This window comes from Macaca mulatta, chromosome 10, assembly GCF_049350105.2.
Source record: "Macaca mulatta isolate MMU2019108-1 chromosome 10, T2T-MMU8v2.0, whole genome shotgun sequence".
NCBI lineage: Eukaryota > Metazoa > Chordata > Mammalia > Primates > Cercopithecidae > Macaca > Macaca mulatta.
In genome coordinates, this window is record NC_133415.1 from 26,633,136 (window position 1) to 26,651,800 (window position 18,665).

At 49.8% G+C, this 18,665-nt stretch overlaps 2 protein-coding genes across 6 annotated transcripts in view; both read left to right on the forward strand.

Moving 5' to 3' along the window:
* KIAA1671 overlaps positions 1–8,053 on the forward strand; it is a 254,234-nt gene extending 246,181 nt beyond the window's left edge. For all 4 annotated transcript variants that reach the window (XM_015149947.3, XM_028827933.2, XM_077950301.1 and 1 more), the window contains 2 exons: positions 529–611; positions 2,533–8,053. In XM_015149947.3, the coding sequence (XP_015005433.3) occupies positions 529–607 (79 nt within the window). In that variant the 3' untranslated portion in view covers positions 608–611; positions 2,533–8,053. The remainder of the gene's footprint in view (positions 1–528; positions 612–2,532) is intronic.
* CRYBB3 (crystallin beta B3) lies at positions 3,892–18,317 on the forward strand. 2 transcript variants are annotated; one of them, NM_001122900.3, is made up of 6 exons: positions 10,786–10,836; positions 12,348–12,442; positions 13,651–13,769; positions 14,742–14,874; positions 16,189–16,331; positions 18,000–18,317. In NM_001122900.3, exons 2-6 carry the CDS (start codon positions 12,368–12,370, stop codon positions 18,163–18,165), a joined length of 636 nt encoding a protein of 211 aa, NP_001116372.2. In that variant the 5' UTR covers positions 10,786–10,836; positions 12,348–12,367; the 3' UTR covers positions 18,166–18,317. The 2 variants fall into 2 exon arrangements, with proteins under 2 accessions (XP_028683170.1, NP_001116372.2); XM_028827337.2 differs by having other exon boundaries at positions 3,892–12,442; positions 18,000–18,314.
* The last annotated feature ends 348 nt before the right edge of the window (positions 18,318–18,665 follow it).

The following is an 18,665-nucleotide window of genomic DNA, read 5'->3' on the forward strand; positions in this document are numbered from 1 at the left end:
TGTTTTCCTGCAACTAGACGGTACCATCCGGGGGTGACAGGAGACAGTGACAGATCATCAGGCATTAGATTCTCATAAGGAGCCCGCAACCTAGATCCTGCGCATGTGCAGTTCACAATAGGGTTCACGCTGCTATGAGAATCTAATGCTGCTGCTGATCTGACAGGAGGTGGAGATCAGGTGGAATGTGGTAATGGGGAGAGGCTGTGAATACAGACCTTCACTCACTCTCCCACCACTCACCTCCTGCTGTGTGGCCCCTGTTCCTAACAGGCCGTGGACCAGTATCGGTCTGTGGCCCAGGGGGTTGGGGACCCCTGATTTATTTAATATTCCCCATTGTTGGACACTGGTTAATTTCTACTGCTCGCTTATCAGTCCCGTTAATATGGGCATCTTTGCCACCTCCGAGTGCTTGCCACAGCTCCACCTGGGCCCAGGGATAGACAGTTGGGTACCACTCAGTCCTGCCTGCGAGGAGCCCACAGTCTGGTTTCAGCTAGTCTCTTACTGGCTTTGTGGTTTCAGGTCGGATGAACCCTCTCCCCAGTGGCTAAAGGAATTGAAATCCAAGAAGAGGCAAAGTCTTCATGAGAACCAAGTTTGACCAGGTATGAAGGGGCTCTGCCGGGGAACCTGGGAAGAACCCTGCAGTCACAGAAATGGGGAACTCAGTTAGGGTGGCCAAGCCTTAGAGACCGGGGCTGTTGTACCCAAGGAAAGAGGCTGTGCAAGGGGAGAAGTGAGGGGTGGGGAGTGTTCAAGAGTTCCTGTACAGAGGATGGTGATGTCTGTTTCCATTTAGGGAGGAAACAAAGCTGAGCTGCCTGGAGTGGGTGAAAGGCACCAGGCCAGGAGGCAGGTGACCAGGGCTCTGGGCTCATGTGTTTGGCTGGCCCTTCTAGTTGCATCACCTTTTGTTAATAAAACAAAAGGGTGGGACATCAGAGGTTAGCTTAATTAGAAATGGTTACTTTTTTTTTTTTTTTTTGAGACGGAGTCTCGCTCGTTCGCCCAGGCTGGAGTGCAGTGGCCGGATCTCAGCTCACTGCAAGCTCCGCCTCCTGGGTTTGTGCCATTCTCCTGCCTCAGCCTCCCGAGTAGCTGGGACTACAGGCGCCCGCCACCTCGCCCGGCTAGTTTTTTGTATTTTTTAGTAGAGACGGGGTTTCACCGTGTTAGCCAGGATGGTCTCGATTTCCTGACCTCATGAGCTGCCCGTCTCGGCCTCCCAAAGTGCTGGGATTACAGGCTTGAGCCACCGCGCCCGGCCTTTTTTTTTTTTTTTTTTTTTTTTTTTTTTTTTTGAGATGGAGTTCCACCCTTGTCGCCCAGGCTGGAGTGCAGTGATGCAATCTCGGATCTCAGCTCACTGCAACCTCCGTCTCCCGGGTTCAAGCGATTCTCCTGCCTCAGCTTCCCAATTAGCTGGAATTACAGGCGCCTGCCACCATGCCCAGCTGATTTTTATATTTTTTGTAGAGATGGAGTTTCACCATGTTGGACAGGCTGGTCTCGAACTCCTGACCTCAGGTGATCCGTTCGCCTCGGCCTCCCAAAGTGCTGGGATTATAGGCGTGAGCCACCATGCCTGGCCAGAAATGGTCACAGTTTTTATGGGGGGGAATGTTTCATGTACAGCCTATGTAGTTAAAAATCAATTTGAAAAAATATACATTAAAAAAAATCACGATTAGATAGGCCCTGGTGTAAGTTGCAAATGACTGAACATCATGAACTTCAGTTTCCTCATCTGTAAAATGGGTTAGCAGTGTCCACACCGCCAGGCTGTCCTCAGGGCCCACTGAGAATGCACCTGTGGTGCTTGACCAAGCGCTGCCTGATGGTACATGCACCATCGAAGTCAGCATTGATGTGATGAGCACGAGAGACGCACCATCCCTTATCCACAAAATTCCAGAAAGCTCTGCAAACAAAGCTTTTCCTAACGCAGTGGTGAAACCTGACCTGAGTGAATATAATTCTACTTGGACTCTCTTTTCCCCACTTTATATGAATGTTCATAATACACTGCAGGCATATTATCTGCTTGATTATGCTGGTGTTACATGTGTGTATATATACATATATGTACATATGTAATGATTATATATGTATGATGCACATGTGTGTGTATAAGAAAGTCTAAAAATTATAAATTCCCAAATAAAACTATGCTCAAGGGATTTGGATAAGGGATCGGGACCTGTGTTTATTTTGTGTTTGGTGCAGTACATGTAATATCTCATTTAAGCCTCCAGCAACAAACCCTTCGAGGAAACTGAGGCTCAGAATTGAGACTGGAATCCTGATCTGACCCTAAATTTCATGTTGGTTTCATGGTATTCCGTGACTGCCACCCTCCTCACCTCCCCTTTCCCCCCGACACAAAAAAAAACCTATTTTCTGACCTTAGGCTTCTAGGGGTCTCTTTATTGGAGAATATCAGGCGAGGTTTTAAGGCCTGATGGTAGAGAGAATTGGAGCCAAACGTTCCCACCGCTGACACCAGGACTGTCCCTTCCTCTCCAGGCAGGGAACCCTGCTACGTCTACTGAACAGAAGCCTTAACCGTCAGAACCCGCAGACGGGGCCGAGCTGCTGCCGTTTCTTCCTGCACAATGCTTACGTGCCTGGGCCCTTCCCGTTGGATTGAGAATGCTATCCAGTGCCCCCGTCCTCACCAGGCTCTCCCTGGATCCAGACGGGAAGACCCAACCTCCAGGAGCACTCGCTCATCTCCCCAGGCAGCACTTCAGGCTGGGAAAGGAGCCAGGCTGCCCAGAAATGTCTACGTGGGTGGTTTTGCTTTTTATGTAAAAATGTGCATTTCTACCTACTTTAGACACCTTCATCAGCCCCAAGAACATCAGCACGAGGCTGGAATTGCCTCCCCAGGTTCTGAAAAACACCTGAGTTTGTGAAAGCACCTCCTCAGCCGACCCAGGGCAGGTCTTTTTTGGGAAGGACATTTCCAAGGAAGATCACACTGTTCATTTCCTGCTGTAGTCTCGATGCAAGGCATTACTGCCGAGTTGAGGGGTTTTATTCTTTTTTTTTGGTGAGTTCCTTCTTCCCGTCGAGGAATCAGCAGTTCCAATTTTTAAACGTATCCTCCCTGATTGTGTGTATTTCTCTTTCTAGTGGGGCTGTATGCATCACTGGCCTGTGTTACTGTATGTCATTTTTGTTGGCTTTAGAAGGCGATAAAGCAATAATTCAGCTAATTTTCTTTGAAACTTGATATGTATGTATGTGTTTACGTTAAAGGAGAGGAGGAAAGATGTGTGAATAATTTGTTCTGAAGTATCCAGTCACCTCAGGTTATCTTATCCCTATCCAAGCTGTTTAGAAGTTATAATTGTCACTCTTGTATATATTTCCCTGGCTTCTTTTTATTTGAGCTCTGGTTTCTGTAGGGTGACCTTTGCCCCTTGGCCTTAAGGGTTCATAAACTGCAGCCCAAGTGGTGGTGCCTTTGCCACTGAATCATCAGACCTGCCCTAGGAATCTTTTTCTCCAGAGTCTTCTTTGAACATGACCTGGGCTGCTGGCATGGAGGAGTTGTTCCAAACTGGCCTCAGAGCAGATGCATGAATGAAGGGTACTTTTTCTTTTGCTCACCTCATTTTCCCTCATCGAACTCCACCTGACCAAGTGCTTGTTTCGGTCCAAATGTGGGTCTTGCTGAAAGCCCTTCTCTGGAGGGGAGCTCCCCAGCCAAGGACTCTGGACAGAAATGCTGGGTGCTAGGTGACAAATCATAAAGCTGGCCCTGCCTCCTTTTTTTCTTGCTAGCGATCAGCTCATTCCGGGGAATCCCCAAGACCTCTGGGGGCTCCAGACACTCTCTACCTTGTCTTTGTTTTTGGAAATGCCCAACACCAGACTCTTCCACTTCTGAGTCCTAAGGCTCTAGCAGATACCCCAGATGTGCTTGGCTGGCTACCTGCTATGCCTGGACTTGCCATAGTCTATGTGCCAACCTTGCCTGGGAGATCCCCATCATGAGATGCTTGGGCAATTCATAGAGAGCCTTGGCATGGGGTAGAGTTTCCTAGTAGATCCATGCACAGCACTCTGGCTAGATACGGAAGTGGGGGGCATGTGTGCCCTCTACTCCCTCCCCACAGTTTCCTAAGAGGTGAAAGTCTTTCTCGATGAATCCATTATTTGCAAATGCTGTCAAAACATGCTTCCCTTTTCCCTGGCTACCTCTCAGGAGTTCATTTGTGTCTTCATCTCAGCTTCCTCCTTCATCTCCCTTTACCCCTCTTCTCTCTCTTAATGGGTGGATGGGCATGGATAGAAATCCTCTGTTTCTCTAGGTCAGGACAAACACCTAGGCCCTGGTGAGGCAGTTGTCGTTCAGCACCAGGGACAGCAACTGCAGGGCTGTGAGGCAGGAGCCCACCTTGTGTCCTGTTCAATGAGCTTTGGTTACTGAAGAGCAATTGCCGGACCATGCCACCACCCAGCCTTTTACACCTGGGAGCCTCATGCATCTGGGTTTGGGCGTTTGGCCCTGCTTGATGATAGTTTGTTTTCTCGTCATTCCCTGAATTAGTCATCTAGTCATCTGTGGCCATTTGGGGATTAATTCCTGCAACTGCTTCAGTTGAATTCTTTTTTAAAGATCCAGTTTCTGTTTTATAATAATTTAGATCTTATGGCTTTCTAAGTCAATAGGATCCCCTTTAAAAAATACCTAGTGTTGTGTTTTGTTTTGTTTTTCTGAGACACGGTCTTGCTCTGTTGCTCAAGTTGGAGTGGAGCGGCACGATCATAGCTCACTGAAGCCTCTAACACCTGGGCTCAAGTGATTCTCCTGCCTCAACCTCTCAGGTAGCTGGGACTACAGGTATATGCTACCATGACCAACTAATTTTTTAATTTTTCTGTAGAGACAAGGATCTCACCATGTTGCCCAGGCTGGTCTCAAAATCAAACTTCTGGGCTCAAGCAATTCTCCCCCCTCAGCCTCCCAAAGTGCTGGGATTACAGACATGAACTACTGCATCTGGCCTAAAACACATTCCTAGTCTTTTGATGCTGACTTCTTGTCTTGGCTGATGTCTGTCTTTCCTTCAGGTGGAAAGGACCCCTTTGTACCATCTCAAGCAGTAGGAAAGGAACTGCTCTTACGTATATTGATGCTCCTCATGCAAAACTCTCAATTCTTAAGTAGTCATGTCTCAGCTCAAGGATATCAGACAGGAAGGAAACACACTTGAAAATGTGATTGGAGATTTTTTTCCCTAATCTCTCACACCTTAATTGAAAAAATAATCTATTTAATTCTGTATTAATTAGGATATACAAAGTTCACCCTCCTTGAAAGTGACTAGGGCAAGCCCTGAAGATCTTCCTCACCTCCTTTTATTTTTCTGTAACCTTGTCTCCTCCAGCACCGCAGGATAGACAATCACAGTGAGTCAAGAATGACCCTCTTTCATGCGGGCTCCGCCATGACCTCTGAACCCTGCTTATGATCAGTGCAATGAAGTTAGAAGTAACTGATGATTGGGAGCCTTTGCAGATAGCTGGCAAGTGGGTAATTTACTTCTCCCTATTCTAAATGGAGTGCGCTGTCTTTGAGGCTAAGCAAGGGGGTGTTGTACGCTAGTTTCTAGACTTTGCTTGGAGACCCCTTTGGAAATCCGTCTTAACATGCCTTAATAATCCGTGTGCAATGGAGTCATCCACTCCTCATCCAACCCTCCTCCCCGGGGACTTTGGCTATCCTCAATGAGAGTCTCATGCAGAATGGAAAATCCTCCATGTGTACAATCTCTCACCCCTCCTCATTTCTCTTCCTCCTCACCTCCACCACCCCTTTGCACATCAGCATTTTGACAGCTGGTCTTCTGAGAAGCCCGTGTCTTTTTCCTCTTCAGTAGATACCCTTCTTCATGGTCTTTTGCCTAATGAAACAGAGGCCTTTGGCCTTTGAAAATCCATGACGAGGCCTCAGAAATCAGTATTGTGGAGGATTACTCCATGCCACCAGAGACACTCTGGTGAAAGAGAAACCTCGTGGTCTTTAGGATGTTGGGATTTTGAGTGGTAGCCTCAGGATTCAGGGAAAGGACAATCGGATAGTGGTGTTTTCCAGGGGGATGAGCCAAATCACGTGGTTTCAGACACTTGTGTTTTCCTTTGTGCCTCCCTGGAAGGGAGGCCAACTTAAGGGTATCGCCAAGAAGCCAGAATTGAAATAGGCATGAGCCTGTGGTTGTCAACTTTACAGGCTGGGCAAGGGATTTAGAAAGACCCTTAGCGTGATTTTCCTAAAAGAGACCTCAGCTGCTCCGACCTGGTGCTGATAGCTGCTTTGTCGATCTATGCTTTAATATTTTTCTTTATAATATGTCCCCAGATGGCTCCTGGAACTAGTCATAATTACAAACTGTAAAAATCCCCCCTCCCCAGTGTAGACATTTAAACCAGAGTAAGTGATGGGGAGACATTCTGTGGTCTCTGAATGTGCCTTCCCCCTCACCATGTGTTAAAACACAAAAGCCGAAGTTCCATGGCATCTTGATTCCATGGGGCTGGAGGGTAAGACCCCCTCCACATCTAGAAGGGGATCTGTTTGGGCTCGGTCCCGTTAGCGAGTAGGGGACCCTTGCTGTGTGCTGAGAGGCTGCTAGGACTCACCCAGTTGGAATTCTGGGCAGGCTCAAGAAGTCTAGAGCCACGTAAAAAGCTGGTAGGCACGAATGTGCCAGGTATTTGCCAGCCTGTGTCTCCTTTTGCATCCCCCAGTCCAGAGTTTTCTTTGTTTTGACTAAATTGGCTCCTGCAGGGGGAAGGGCAGAAAGCTAGGCCCTCTGCTCTGGGAAGTCGGCCTGAGGTTTCTGTCAAGTTAACCCTTAAAATCGACACCTCTCAGCCCGCCCTCCCCTTTGGCCTTCCCAGAATCTCCTTCAGTGGTTGCTCTCCTACCTGTGCCATAACATCAGCTTCCATGACTTGGACTGGCACTTCCTTGACAATCCCTGTTGGCATCACACCGGCTACAAATTATGCTGTTTTCTAAGGAATTTGAACTTTTTTTCTTCTTTTCTTGAGACAGGGTCTTGCTCTGTTGGCCAGGCTGGAATACAGTGGCACAATCATAGCTCACTGCAGCCTCCAACTCCTGGGCTCAAGCAATCCTCCCACCTCTGCCTCCAGAGTAGCCCAGATGACAGGCGCACACCACCACGCCCAGCTGATTTTTTAAATCTTCTTTTTGTAGAAACAGGATCTTGCTATATTGCCCAAGCTGGTCTCTAACTTGGTCTCAAACGATCCTCCCACCTCAGCCTCCCAAAGTCCTGGGATTACAGGCATGAGCCACCATGCCCAGCTGAATTTGAGCTTTTTAATAATCTCATTCCACATAGCCTTATAGATCCTGTAAATAGGGGGGTCACAAAAGTAATATATTGTGTTATGGAAGATAATTTTGTACTGTGCTGTTTCCTAAATCACAACAATATCCTAAAGTCATGCACTTCCCAGATGATCGTGATCCTCAAAACGCTTTGTAAGATGGGGTAGGGCGTGGAAATACATATATATACACACAGACACACACACACATAAGTATAGTATATATTTTCCTAACCTTTCTTCTGGGTCCTTCCTCAGATCTTTGAGTCGCGATAGAAAAGGAACTTGAGTTCTTTGTGTAGGAAAGTTAAGCTTCCCGCCTGCGGTGTTCTTGCAATTGCCTTACGAATTCACAAGCTCTAGGAGTTCTGAACGGAAGGCAGACAAGAGGCACTTTATCCAATCCCAGAAAGAATCTCTACCCGTGGGACTAAGAATTCATCTAGAAAACCTTATATTTTTAATGTAAAAAAAAAATGGGGCTTACCAGACCTCACAGAGTATTGGACGTCTACAAGTGCTTTTATATTTTGTAACTGTAAAGAGGTTTCATATGCACAGAAGAGCAGTTGGAAATCTGGTCAACTGCAATAAAACAAGATGACCTTTGCATGTACAAAGATGTTGCATTCAGACTATGAAAATAGCAAATAAAGCTTTGGTGCAAGCTGCATTGGAGAAGTCGGTGCGTCCATGTGTGAATGAATAGAGTCTCCGATGCATGCAGGCCCTGACTGGGGCTGGCTGAGTCAGTCTGTCCTGTGCTGAGCTGTGGGCCGGCCAGCAAGAGGACAGAGTTGGGGTCCTGGGAGAGGGTGTCCATGCAGAATTGGAGGCCATGGAAACAAGGCAAAATTTCCATTCAGACTGACAGGGGTTGAGTCCTCCTTCTGCCACCTCCTGGCTGTGGGATTTGCTTTTAAGCATTGGTTCTCCTTAGCTATACAATGGGAGTGGTGATTGGGACATTTGCAGGTAAGAGTTTAAGGCGGTGGTTCTCAACTGGGTGGGTTGTGCCCTCCAGAGCACGTCTGGCAATGACAGGAGGCATTATTGGTTATCACGAGGAGGAGAGAAGATGCTCCAGGAAGTGAGTAGAGGCCAGGGATGCTGCTCAGCAACCTACAATGCACAGGACAGCTCCCACCCCGACCCCACCACAAAGAATGACCCGACCCCAAATGGCAGTAGTGTCAAGGTTGAAAAGTCTGGATTGGGGAGATGTGGTACATCAAAGTGATGAGCGCGCAGTAGGTCCGCAAGATCCTGAAAGATGTGATGGGAGGGGGAGCCACGCCATCCCCACCTCTGCCTTCCTCCTTCTATGCCAGCTGGTGGCAACTACATCCCACCTCGGGGTCCATACCAACTGCTTTCTGTCACCTTCAGCAGGAAGTAGCCCCTTGGCTTGGACTGTCCAGAGTAGGCAGGATGCTGGGAATAAAAGTCAAAAATAACAGATACTGTGTGCAGTGCTTTGCTTATATGACCTCCCAAAATGGCCCAAGTAGAGAGAAGGTTCTCCATTTATGGGTGAGGAGACAGTAGCTCTGAGACCTTCAGGAACTCGTTCAAGGTCACACGGATCTGTGTGACTCAGAGTCCGGCTGTCATCCACAGCATCTCACCACCATCTCCCTCTAGGAGGTACAGGGTAACTGGGTTTGGTTTGTTTTGTTTTGTTTTGTTTTTGTTTTTGTTTTTGAGATGCAGTCTTTCTCTGTCACCCAGGCTGGAGTGCAATGGTGTGATCTCAGCTCACTGCAAACTCCGCCTCCCGAATTCACGCCATTCTCCTGCCTCAGCCTCCCGTGTAGCTGGGACTACAGGCGCCACCCCACCACGCCCGGCTAATTTTTTGTATTTTTGGTAGAGACGGGGTTTTACTGTGTTAGCCAGGATGGTCTTGATCTCCTGACTTCGCGATCCGCCTGCCTCGGCCTCCCAAAGTTCTGGGATTACTGGTGTGAGCCACCGTGCCCAGCCTATAACTGGGTTTTATGCTGACTTGAGGATTTTAGCCAAAAACAAACACCACCAACAACAAAAGAAAACCTTGTTAACTCACTCCTTTGCTCCAGTATAATTTTATTCATAAAATAATCACTTATTAGATATTGATTACAGGCAAAATTATACTTTGTTAGACACTTAAATTCCTGGAAGCAGCTGGGCATGGTGGCTCATGCCTGTAATCCCAGCACTTTGGGAGGCTGAGGTGGGTGGATCACAAGGTCAGGAGATTGAGACCATCCTGGCTAATACGGTGAAACCCTATCTCTACTAAAAATACAAAAAATTAGCCAGGCGTGGTGGTGGGCACCTGTTGTCCCAGCTACTCGGGAGGCTGAGGCAAGAGAATGGTGTGAACCTGGGAGGTAGAGCTTGCAGTGAGCCGCGATTGCGCCACTGCACTCCAGCCAGGGTGACAGAGCGAGACTCTGTCTCGAAAAAAAAAAAGAAAAAAGAAAATTCCTGGAAGCTGGGTGCAGTGGCACGTGCCTATAGTTCCAGTTACTCAGGACACTGAGGAGAAAGGATTTCTTGAGCCCAGGAGTTTGAGTCCAGCCTGGGCAATGTAGCAAGATCCTATCTCTTAAAAAAAATTTAAATGCCTGGATCTACCTTTTCTTTGGTCATAAAGAAGTTGACTGTGATGGTCACTTTTATTTCTATTGAGGCTAAGCGCCCAGGTCGTGGAGCAGGCCAGCCCCTTCTGTCTGCTGTGTGATCCTGAAATGAGTTCACCTCTCTGAACCTTTCTCCATGGATAAAACGGAATCACAATTCCTCCCCTAAAGTTGGCTGGGTGAGAGTTCCACACATTGCTTATGAAGCTGACACAATGCCTTGCATGTAGTAGGTGTTCAGTAAATGGTAGCTATTACTCGTGAATGTCTTCTGCAGGAAGAAAATCAGTCAGTTCTGTGACAGTATCCTATGGAAGCGGGTGGGTGGATCTGTGCCCAAGTTGGAGAGTATGTTTAGGGTGATCTGACTTAAAATTTAGGCCACATGGCACATGGAAAATGGAGAGTGTCTCAGGTCCCTCACTTTGAGAACTAGAATCTTTCCAAAGGTTTCATGTACCCCAATAGGAAATGGTGACCCCAAGAAACCAAAGAAAGGGAGCTGGTGGTTGTGGGGAGACACCGGAGAGCTGCACACCCTGCCCCTCGCCCAGTGCTGCTGGACTTCCCACAAAGCCAGTGAGGTCCGTCTGCCCCCAGGAAGTCATCAGAGGCTGTGGCTGAGGAGACAGGCACTGGGGGCCTCCGTGGACCCGCTATTGGAGTGAAACGGCCTGGATGAAATTGGGTGGACAGGGTGCTGCCTCAGCAGGCTGGGATGTGCTGGGCTGTCAGAAAGTGCTCATAAATAGCATGCCCCTTGCAAAAGCAGGCGAGTCTGCAGACGGCCGTGGATCCTCTGTTCTTCCCGAGGCTACAGCAACAGGTTCATTCTGGGATGGGCTGGGGGTGGGGAGAGAAAAGCCACCCTGGCAGGCCTGGACCTTTGGTGGTCTCTGTGGGACGTGCATGGCTGACCGCCTGCAAAAAAACCAGGGTCTCCCTTAAGGGTCAGGTCCCAGTGAGAGGACCCTGACAGCGCAGCTGGGGGTGGAACAGGGGACCCTTGTCTGCAGTGGCCAGGGTCCAAGCCCCTGGACATGTGCTTAGGGCAGGGGACCTTCCAAAACAGCCCCTCCGAGGGAGGGGAGTGGGCACACGTGGTACCTGCCAAGTCCCCTGAGAGTCCCCTGTGAGCTGGACCAAGCCCTGTTTCCTGCTGAGGCTGGGACAGACAGAACAGACAGCCCGCAGGCTGTGCACGGTTAGGCCCGTGTCCAGAGTATATGGGCTGTGCAGCTGGGCATGCTGGGGTGGCCGTGCTGGGGTGGCTGTGGGTGGGTAACAGTTGGATGTGGGGTGTAGATGTAGGTGCCTTGTGTACCACTGTGGATGTCTGAAATGGGCAGGGGTGTGTGTGTGTGTGTGTGTGTGTGTGTGTGTGTGTGTGTGAGAGAGAGAGAGAGAGAGAGAGAGAGAGAGAAACTGTCCTGTGAGCCCACGGGTGAAATACGACTGATAGTGACCATAGAAACTTTTGTGAGTGTGTGCACGTATGTGTGTGTGTGCTGACAAACACAACAGTCCTGTGTGTGTCCATGGGTGCAACAATGATAAGCATGCTTCCATGTGACTGCAGCGGGGGCCTGTATTGCGTGTCACCATCCCTGTAGCAATGAAGGAGAACTGTCGGTGTCTGGGTCTTGAAGCGGCTGGTACACAGTCGTATTCAATAAATGCTTAAGGAATGAGTAACCGAACGCAGGGAGACTGGCCCAGATCAAGTGTCCAAGGACCTGGTCTTACAAACGCTTTCTCTAGAGGTTTGTCTGTCTATCGCCCGACATTTGGGGTCTCCTGTGCCTCCTGGTCACTCAGCCCAGAGCCTGGCACTGTGTAGGTGCTCATGGAATCTTTGGTGAAGTAACCAGTGAACAACAGAGTTCCTGGAGTATGGAGGTGGGAGAGACCCCTGTAGAGGAAACCCCCTGAAGCCCACCCTTCAGCCAGGGTCTGGGGATGGGACATCTGCAGAGAGCTCTGGGAAACCTGGGTTTCGAGGAGCGTCTGGATCGGGGGAAAATGGCATGGGCTTTGGAGCCAGGCCCGACCCAGGCCACTTCCTCTGTGTGCTTGAGGAAGTGGCCTCACTTTGCTGAGCCTCAGAGTTCCCCTCTGTCCAATGGGGTTCCTGATCCCACTGTCTCAGTCCACCACGTGGCCCATGGTAGGTGCTCAATGGACGTTTGCTGAATGACTGAATGACCGAATGTCGATCATAAGTTATGGCCATGCCCTGTGGGCAGCAAGGCTCTGTAGCTCATCCTGGACTCCAGTCACAGCAACACCTGGCTTGTCCCAGGTGGATCCAATGACCCATTTTCCTTTGATTTGAAGCCAGAGGTATTCCTGGGGAGATGGCGGAACAGCATGGAGCACCTGAGCAGGCTGCAGCTGGCAAGAGCCATGGAGGCCTTGGGGGCAGCTACAAGGTACTGGGCAGGGAGGGGGTGAGAGGGCTGCTCCTGGGCCTCAGGGTCATCTTCCCAGCCAAGCAGCACCTCTGCAGAAAGGAAGACCCATCCTTCCAACCACCTGGGCCAAGACAAAACGCTCCAGGTGGGTCCTCTGACTGCCACCCTCCTGTTAGAAACTTGCTTCATGACTTTGCCACATCCCCCCTCCTCTGCAAAACGGAAATGGTTACCCACATCCTGCCTGTGTCAATGGATCAGAGAGGCTCGGGAGTTTCTGGAAACACGGCTCTGAGCTCTGACTCGCCTGTGTGACCTCAGCCTGGTGTCTTGCCCTCTCTGGGGAAAAGGGCACAGGTTTTGGATGTTCTCTGGACCTCAACAGCCCCATCTTTGAAATGTGGATGGTGCCCAGACATCATGGCCAGAGTTGGTGTAAAGGCTAAAAGAAATGAGTGAAGCCAGCTAGCAGAGGGAGGCGCCCTAGAAATCTGAGAGAAGGTTTGAATGCGTTGGCTCTGCCCTTTCCAAACCATCTCCGGGGGCTTTTTGGGAAACTATTCCAGACAGAGTCTAAGGATGGGTCGAATCCCAGTGCCTCCTCTTAACTTGCTGTGCAGCCCGAGGCAAGTATCTTACCCTTTCTGAGCTTCTTTGATCCCTTCTGTAAAATGACTAGAACAGATGTTCCCTGGGGATCTTCTACAAAGTCAGTTTGTGTTTCCAGGCAGGTGAGAGAGGCAAAACCTTGGTCTGCCTTTGCAGCCCCTCTCCGCCTAGGCTTGGGGCGGGCAGAGGTCTTCCCAGAGATTGCAAACAGGTGTTTCATTTTGTAAAGGGGGAAATTTCACGTTAAGGAAAATACAGATTTCTGAATTTTTCTCTTGAAAAAATTGGAACTGGGACCTCATTCCCTCATTACCAGAAGCAGCTTCATTTCCCCACCAACCTCTCGGGTTATTTCAGTCCGCTGGGCTCCCTACCTGGCTCCTGCCGGACATTAGAGTTACAATCCCTAGTTTTAATTGATCTCACTGAAGTTCCTGAACGCGTTTCCCTCCATGGCCATTAGAGGGCAGTGCAGGCCCGCTTCGGTGCTGGCTCCAGGCTGGAGAGATGCAGAGAGGATAAAGCAGATGGTACCTCCCTCTAATGCCCCAAGGAGGGGCAGAGGCTGGAGCCGGGAGCCCAGCAGAGGTGGGATGCTTAGGACGCTGCTCTTCTAGGTGATCGTGTACGAACTAGAGAACTTCCAAGGCAAACACTGCGAGCTTTCGGCCGAGTGCCCCAGCCTGACCGACAGCCTGCTGGAGAAGGTGGGCTCCATCCAAGTGGAGTCCGGGCCGTGAGTACCTAGACCCCCAGTCCCTCGCCACAACCCTGAGCCTTCTGGGAGTGTGGAGGCCCCAGTCTGAGCTCTAGATCTGTTGTGGGGCTTTTGACAACTCCCCTGCCTTCTCTGGCCTCATTTTCCCCATCTGTAAAATGAGAGTTGAAGAATTCTCTAGAATCCTAGATATCTGCAGCAAATCCCAGGATACCTGAGGTTGGAAGAAAAACAGCAAGGACGACCTAGCACCTAGCTCAGTGACTGGAACATGGGATTTAATATTTATCATTTTAATAATCATTGTAACACCTAAAATTTAACATGCATTATGTGATTGAATCCTCATGACCCCGTGAGAGAGGTGTCATTCTTATTCCCACTTTATAGATGGGGAAACTGAGGCCAAAGTGGGTAAGTGTCCCATCCATGTCCACAAGGCAGGCAGGTGTCCCGCCTGGGCCCTGAAGTCCCGCCTTTGGATTGCAAGTCCAGGCTCTGGCACTAACCACCTGGGTGATCTTCGGCAAGTTGCTTCACACACCAGGCCTCCGTTTGCTCATCTGTGGAATGGGGATAACAATGGTACATATCTCAGAGAGAGTTTTTACGAAAATGAATGGAATGATGCAAATAAATACATATTAAAAACAATATAATACAAAGAAGAAGAAAAGGAAGAGGAAGAAGTCGCTGTCACCTATGGGTACTTATTGTGTGCCAGGCATTGTGCTAAAGACTTTTCTGAGTACCTTGCACGGAGGCTAGATTCTCCGCAACATTCGCTAGGATGGTTTTCCGGCCCAGAGTCTCAGACAGTCCCTGCTATGTCCTAGCAGCTCCTTTAATTACAGATCCAGGAATTAGCAGTAGGGTTGGAGGGAGGGTGCAAGGTTCAAGGTCAGCAGCTCTTGGATCCTTCTCTCACTAAACTTGAATGCTTCCTCAGCTGCAGCAAAGGTGACCCAGGCAGGCCTCTTCCTCCCTCAGGTGGCTGGGATTTGAGTCTAGGGCCTTCCGCGGGGAGCAGTTTGTTCTGGAGAAGGGGGATTATCCTCGCTGGGATGCCTGGTCCAACAGCCGTAATAGTGACAGCCTCCTGTCCCTCCGGCCTCTGAACATTGTGAGTATGGTTCCTGCCCACCTCTGGGTGTTCCTGGAAGCAGGGTGCACCGGGAGCTTTTCAGGCAAGCTCACTGCACGAGCTGGGCTGAGGACTTGGCCCAGATGGACCTGGCCGGGGAAGGGCCCTCATATTTCTGATCTGAACAATTGTGTGGGACAAGAAGTGGGATATTGAATGGACATTGGGTTGGGAGTTGAGACACCAAGACTCACATCTTGAATTAAACCAGCATAGCACTGGGACTTTTCTTTGTAACCCTATTAAAACGATGAGCCACGTGGTCCAGTCACAAATCAGTATTGTTATCAAAGAAATGCAGTCTAGGAAATAACTTCAGAAAGTAGCTTCAAAATACTTTAAGTTCTCTACTTGTGTTTCTCTAACACCTGAAAGGGACACAGTCACAGTGACACTATTTATTTATTTATTTATTTATTGAGACAGACTCCTGCTCTGTCGTCCAGGCTGGAGTGCAGTCTCTCTCTCTCTCTCAACATTTTTTATTTATGTATTTTTATTTGATTTTGAGTTGCAGTCTTGCTCTGTCACCCAGGCTGGAGTGCAGTGGAATGATCTCTGCTCACTGCAACCTCTGCCTCCTGAGTTCAAGTGATTTTCCTGCCTCAGCCTCCTGAGTAGCTGGGACTGAAGTCTCCTGCCACCATACTGGGCTAATTTTTGCATTTTTAGTAGAGACGGCATTTCGCCATGTTGGCCAAGCTGGTCTTGAACTCCTGGCTTCAAGTGATCTGCCCGCCTTGGCCTCCCAAAGTACTGGGATTACAGGCATGAGCCACCATGCCTGGCCCACAGTGACACTTTTAAACACCACCCTTCTTCCTCCCCTGCTTCACTCACATCCAGTAGCTGCACCAACCCTTTCTCTTTGTCACGTAACTGAGTCCTCCTTAGAGGGCAATGGAAGAGGGGAAACCGGGAAGATGAAACTGGCATCTGGTTAGGAAAGAGAGAAAGCTCATATGTTGATACTTTTGATCTCCGTCCACCCTCTCCAGGCCTCAGTTTCTCTATCATTTGAATGATGGGATTGAGCAAGATCTGAAAATTCCTTTTCAGTTTTATCATCTATGGCTCTAGATTCCTAAATCGACCAGCTTTGGAGGATTCTCCCTGTCCCTCCTACAGTGAATTTGGGGATGGAGGCATCTCCTGAGTCCCTTCTCTCCTGCAGCGGGTTTGGGGGTGGGTGTTATTTTGTGGTGACTTGTTGATTCTTTCCGGCATCTGGAGCCTCCTTGACCTCTGTTCTGGATACGGGAGCAGCCGCTCACCCCACGATATTGCCCTCAGGATAGCCCAGATCACAAGCTTCATCTGTTTGAGAACCCAGCTTTCAGTGGCCGCAAGATGGAGATAGTGGATGATGACGTGCCCAGCCTTTGGGCTCATGGCTTCCAGGACCGTGTGGCGAGTGTCCGCGCCATCAATGGGACGTAAGGGACCCAACCCTCACCCTTGCCCCATCTTCTGGTCAGCCACGCCTCTGGCTCCAAACAGAATCAGTGCCCATACTTTCTTGCATGATTGATGTTCCCTGCACTCCTGACCCATTGAGATTTCTAGGCAGCCTTGACTTAAATCAAGTGAAATCTGTTCTCTCCACCTGTTCCCATCTGAGTCCTCCTTTTTTTTTTTTTTTTTTTTTTTTTGAGATGGATTCTCACTGTCTCCCAGGCTGGAGTGCAGTGGCGCGATCTCAGCTCACTGCAAGCTCCGCCTCACAGGTTCACGCCATTCTCCTGCCTCAGCCTCCCCAGTAGCTGGGATTACAGGCGCCCGCCACCAAGCCTGGCTAATTTTTTGTGGTTTTAGTAGAGACAGGGTTTCACCGTGTTAGCCAAGATGGTCTCGATCTCCTGACCTCGTGATCCGCCCGCCTCAGCCTCCCAAAGTGCTGGGATTACAGGCGTGAGCCACTGTGTCTGGCCCCTTCCTCCTTTTCTAAACATCCCCATGCCCTTGAACTGATTCTTGAAATATTCTTCCCCCTCATAACTCTTGTTCTTCTTACCAAGGGGCCCAGGATGTGTGCAGCTATTGAGGTGTGACACAAGTTGTACAGAGGAGAGCAGGCTTATCACCTCCCTCTTTCTAGGCTTAATATCACCGTTAATGCAGTCTTAGGATCACCTGCTTTTTGTAGGTGGTTACATCTCACTTGTGGGCTTGGAATCTGGGGTTGGACCTTGAGGGACACCACCCATCCCTGATAATAATTTATTCAATAATTTTTACTGAACATGTACTATATGCTGGTATGCAGATACAGAGAACAGCAAGAATGACACATATCCTCTGCCCTCAAAAAAATTACATAGTCTGGGGCCAGGATCACCTCAGGTCGGGAGTTCATGAGCAGCCTGACCAACATGGAGAAACCCTGTCTCTACTAAAAATACAAAATTAGCCGGGCATGGTGGCGCATGCCTGTAATCCCAGCTACTTGAGAGGCTGAGGCAGGAGAATCGCTTGAACCTGGGAGGTGGAGGTTGTGGTGAGCTGAGATCATGCCACTGCACTCCAGCCTGGGCAACAAGAGCGAAACTCCAGCTAAAAAAAAAAAAAAAAAAAGATTACATAGTCTGATAGACAGACAAAGTAACAGGTATTCGCAACGTATTGTGACCAGGATTGTGATGGGATCAGGATTGTGATGGGATCAGGATTGTGGGATGCACAAGGGGCTCTGGGAGTCCCAGTGAGGTACTCGATTCAGCCTGCAGGAGTCTGGAGACATCTAAATTGAGCTGTAAGGGATGCAAGTGGAAAACAGGGGGAAGGAGAAGGATGAGGTGAGGAAGAACATTCCAGGCAGAAGGAATCATGCATACAAAGCTCCCCCCCGCCACACACACACACAGCAGGTTCTGGGAAAGTAGAATAAGAGAGGCTGCGGTGTGGAGTCGTCAATGGGATGTTGAGAGACAAGACTAGAGATGCTGTGGGAAGGGTCCTGTGAGCAGGGTAAGGAGTTTGGATTCGCCCCAAGGGCTCTGGGGAGCTTAGGGGGAATGTAGGCAGGCAGTGCACGGTCAGATGCTGGCTGGAGGCAGGGTGACTGGAAGCAGACCGTCCACATCTCAACCTTGGTCTCCCGGCAGATGGGTTGGCTATGAGTTTCCCGGCTACCGTGGGCGCCAGTACGTGTTTGAGCGGGGCGAGTACCGCCACTGGAATGAGTGGAACGCCAGCCAGCCGCAGCTGCAGTCTGTGCGCCGCATCCGCGACCAGAAGTGGCACAAGCGGGGCTGCTTCCTCAGCAGCTGAAAGGCACCCAGACCTCAAAGACCCAGACCCACGCTTCGGGGGCTGCATGGGCAAGAAGAGGAGGCTCCAGGGCTGGGGCGAGGGCCGACCTGTCCACCCTTCCCTGGAATCTGCTCAATAAAGCCTGGGGTTGGTCCCCCGCCTGCCATGTTCCTCGGCATCACTTCCTGAGGGAGCCAGGCCTGGGGCAGGACCTGTGGGAGAGGCCTGCTGAAGGAGGCTGGGGCTTGAGAGTTCTGAGACTCCCAGGAAGGGGCTGTGAACTTTGCCCATATCCTAGGCTCTAATCCTTTCAGGCAGAACCATGTGCCCCTACTGCCCTGATCTTGTGTTTATCTGCTGGTGCGTGTTTCCACCTGAATGTCTGTCCGTCTACCCACCCACTCATCCATCCATCCATCCACCCATCCATCCATCCATCCATCCATCCATCCATCCATCCACCCATCCATCCATCCATCCATCCACCCACCCGTGTGCCCATCCATTCATCTACTCAC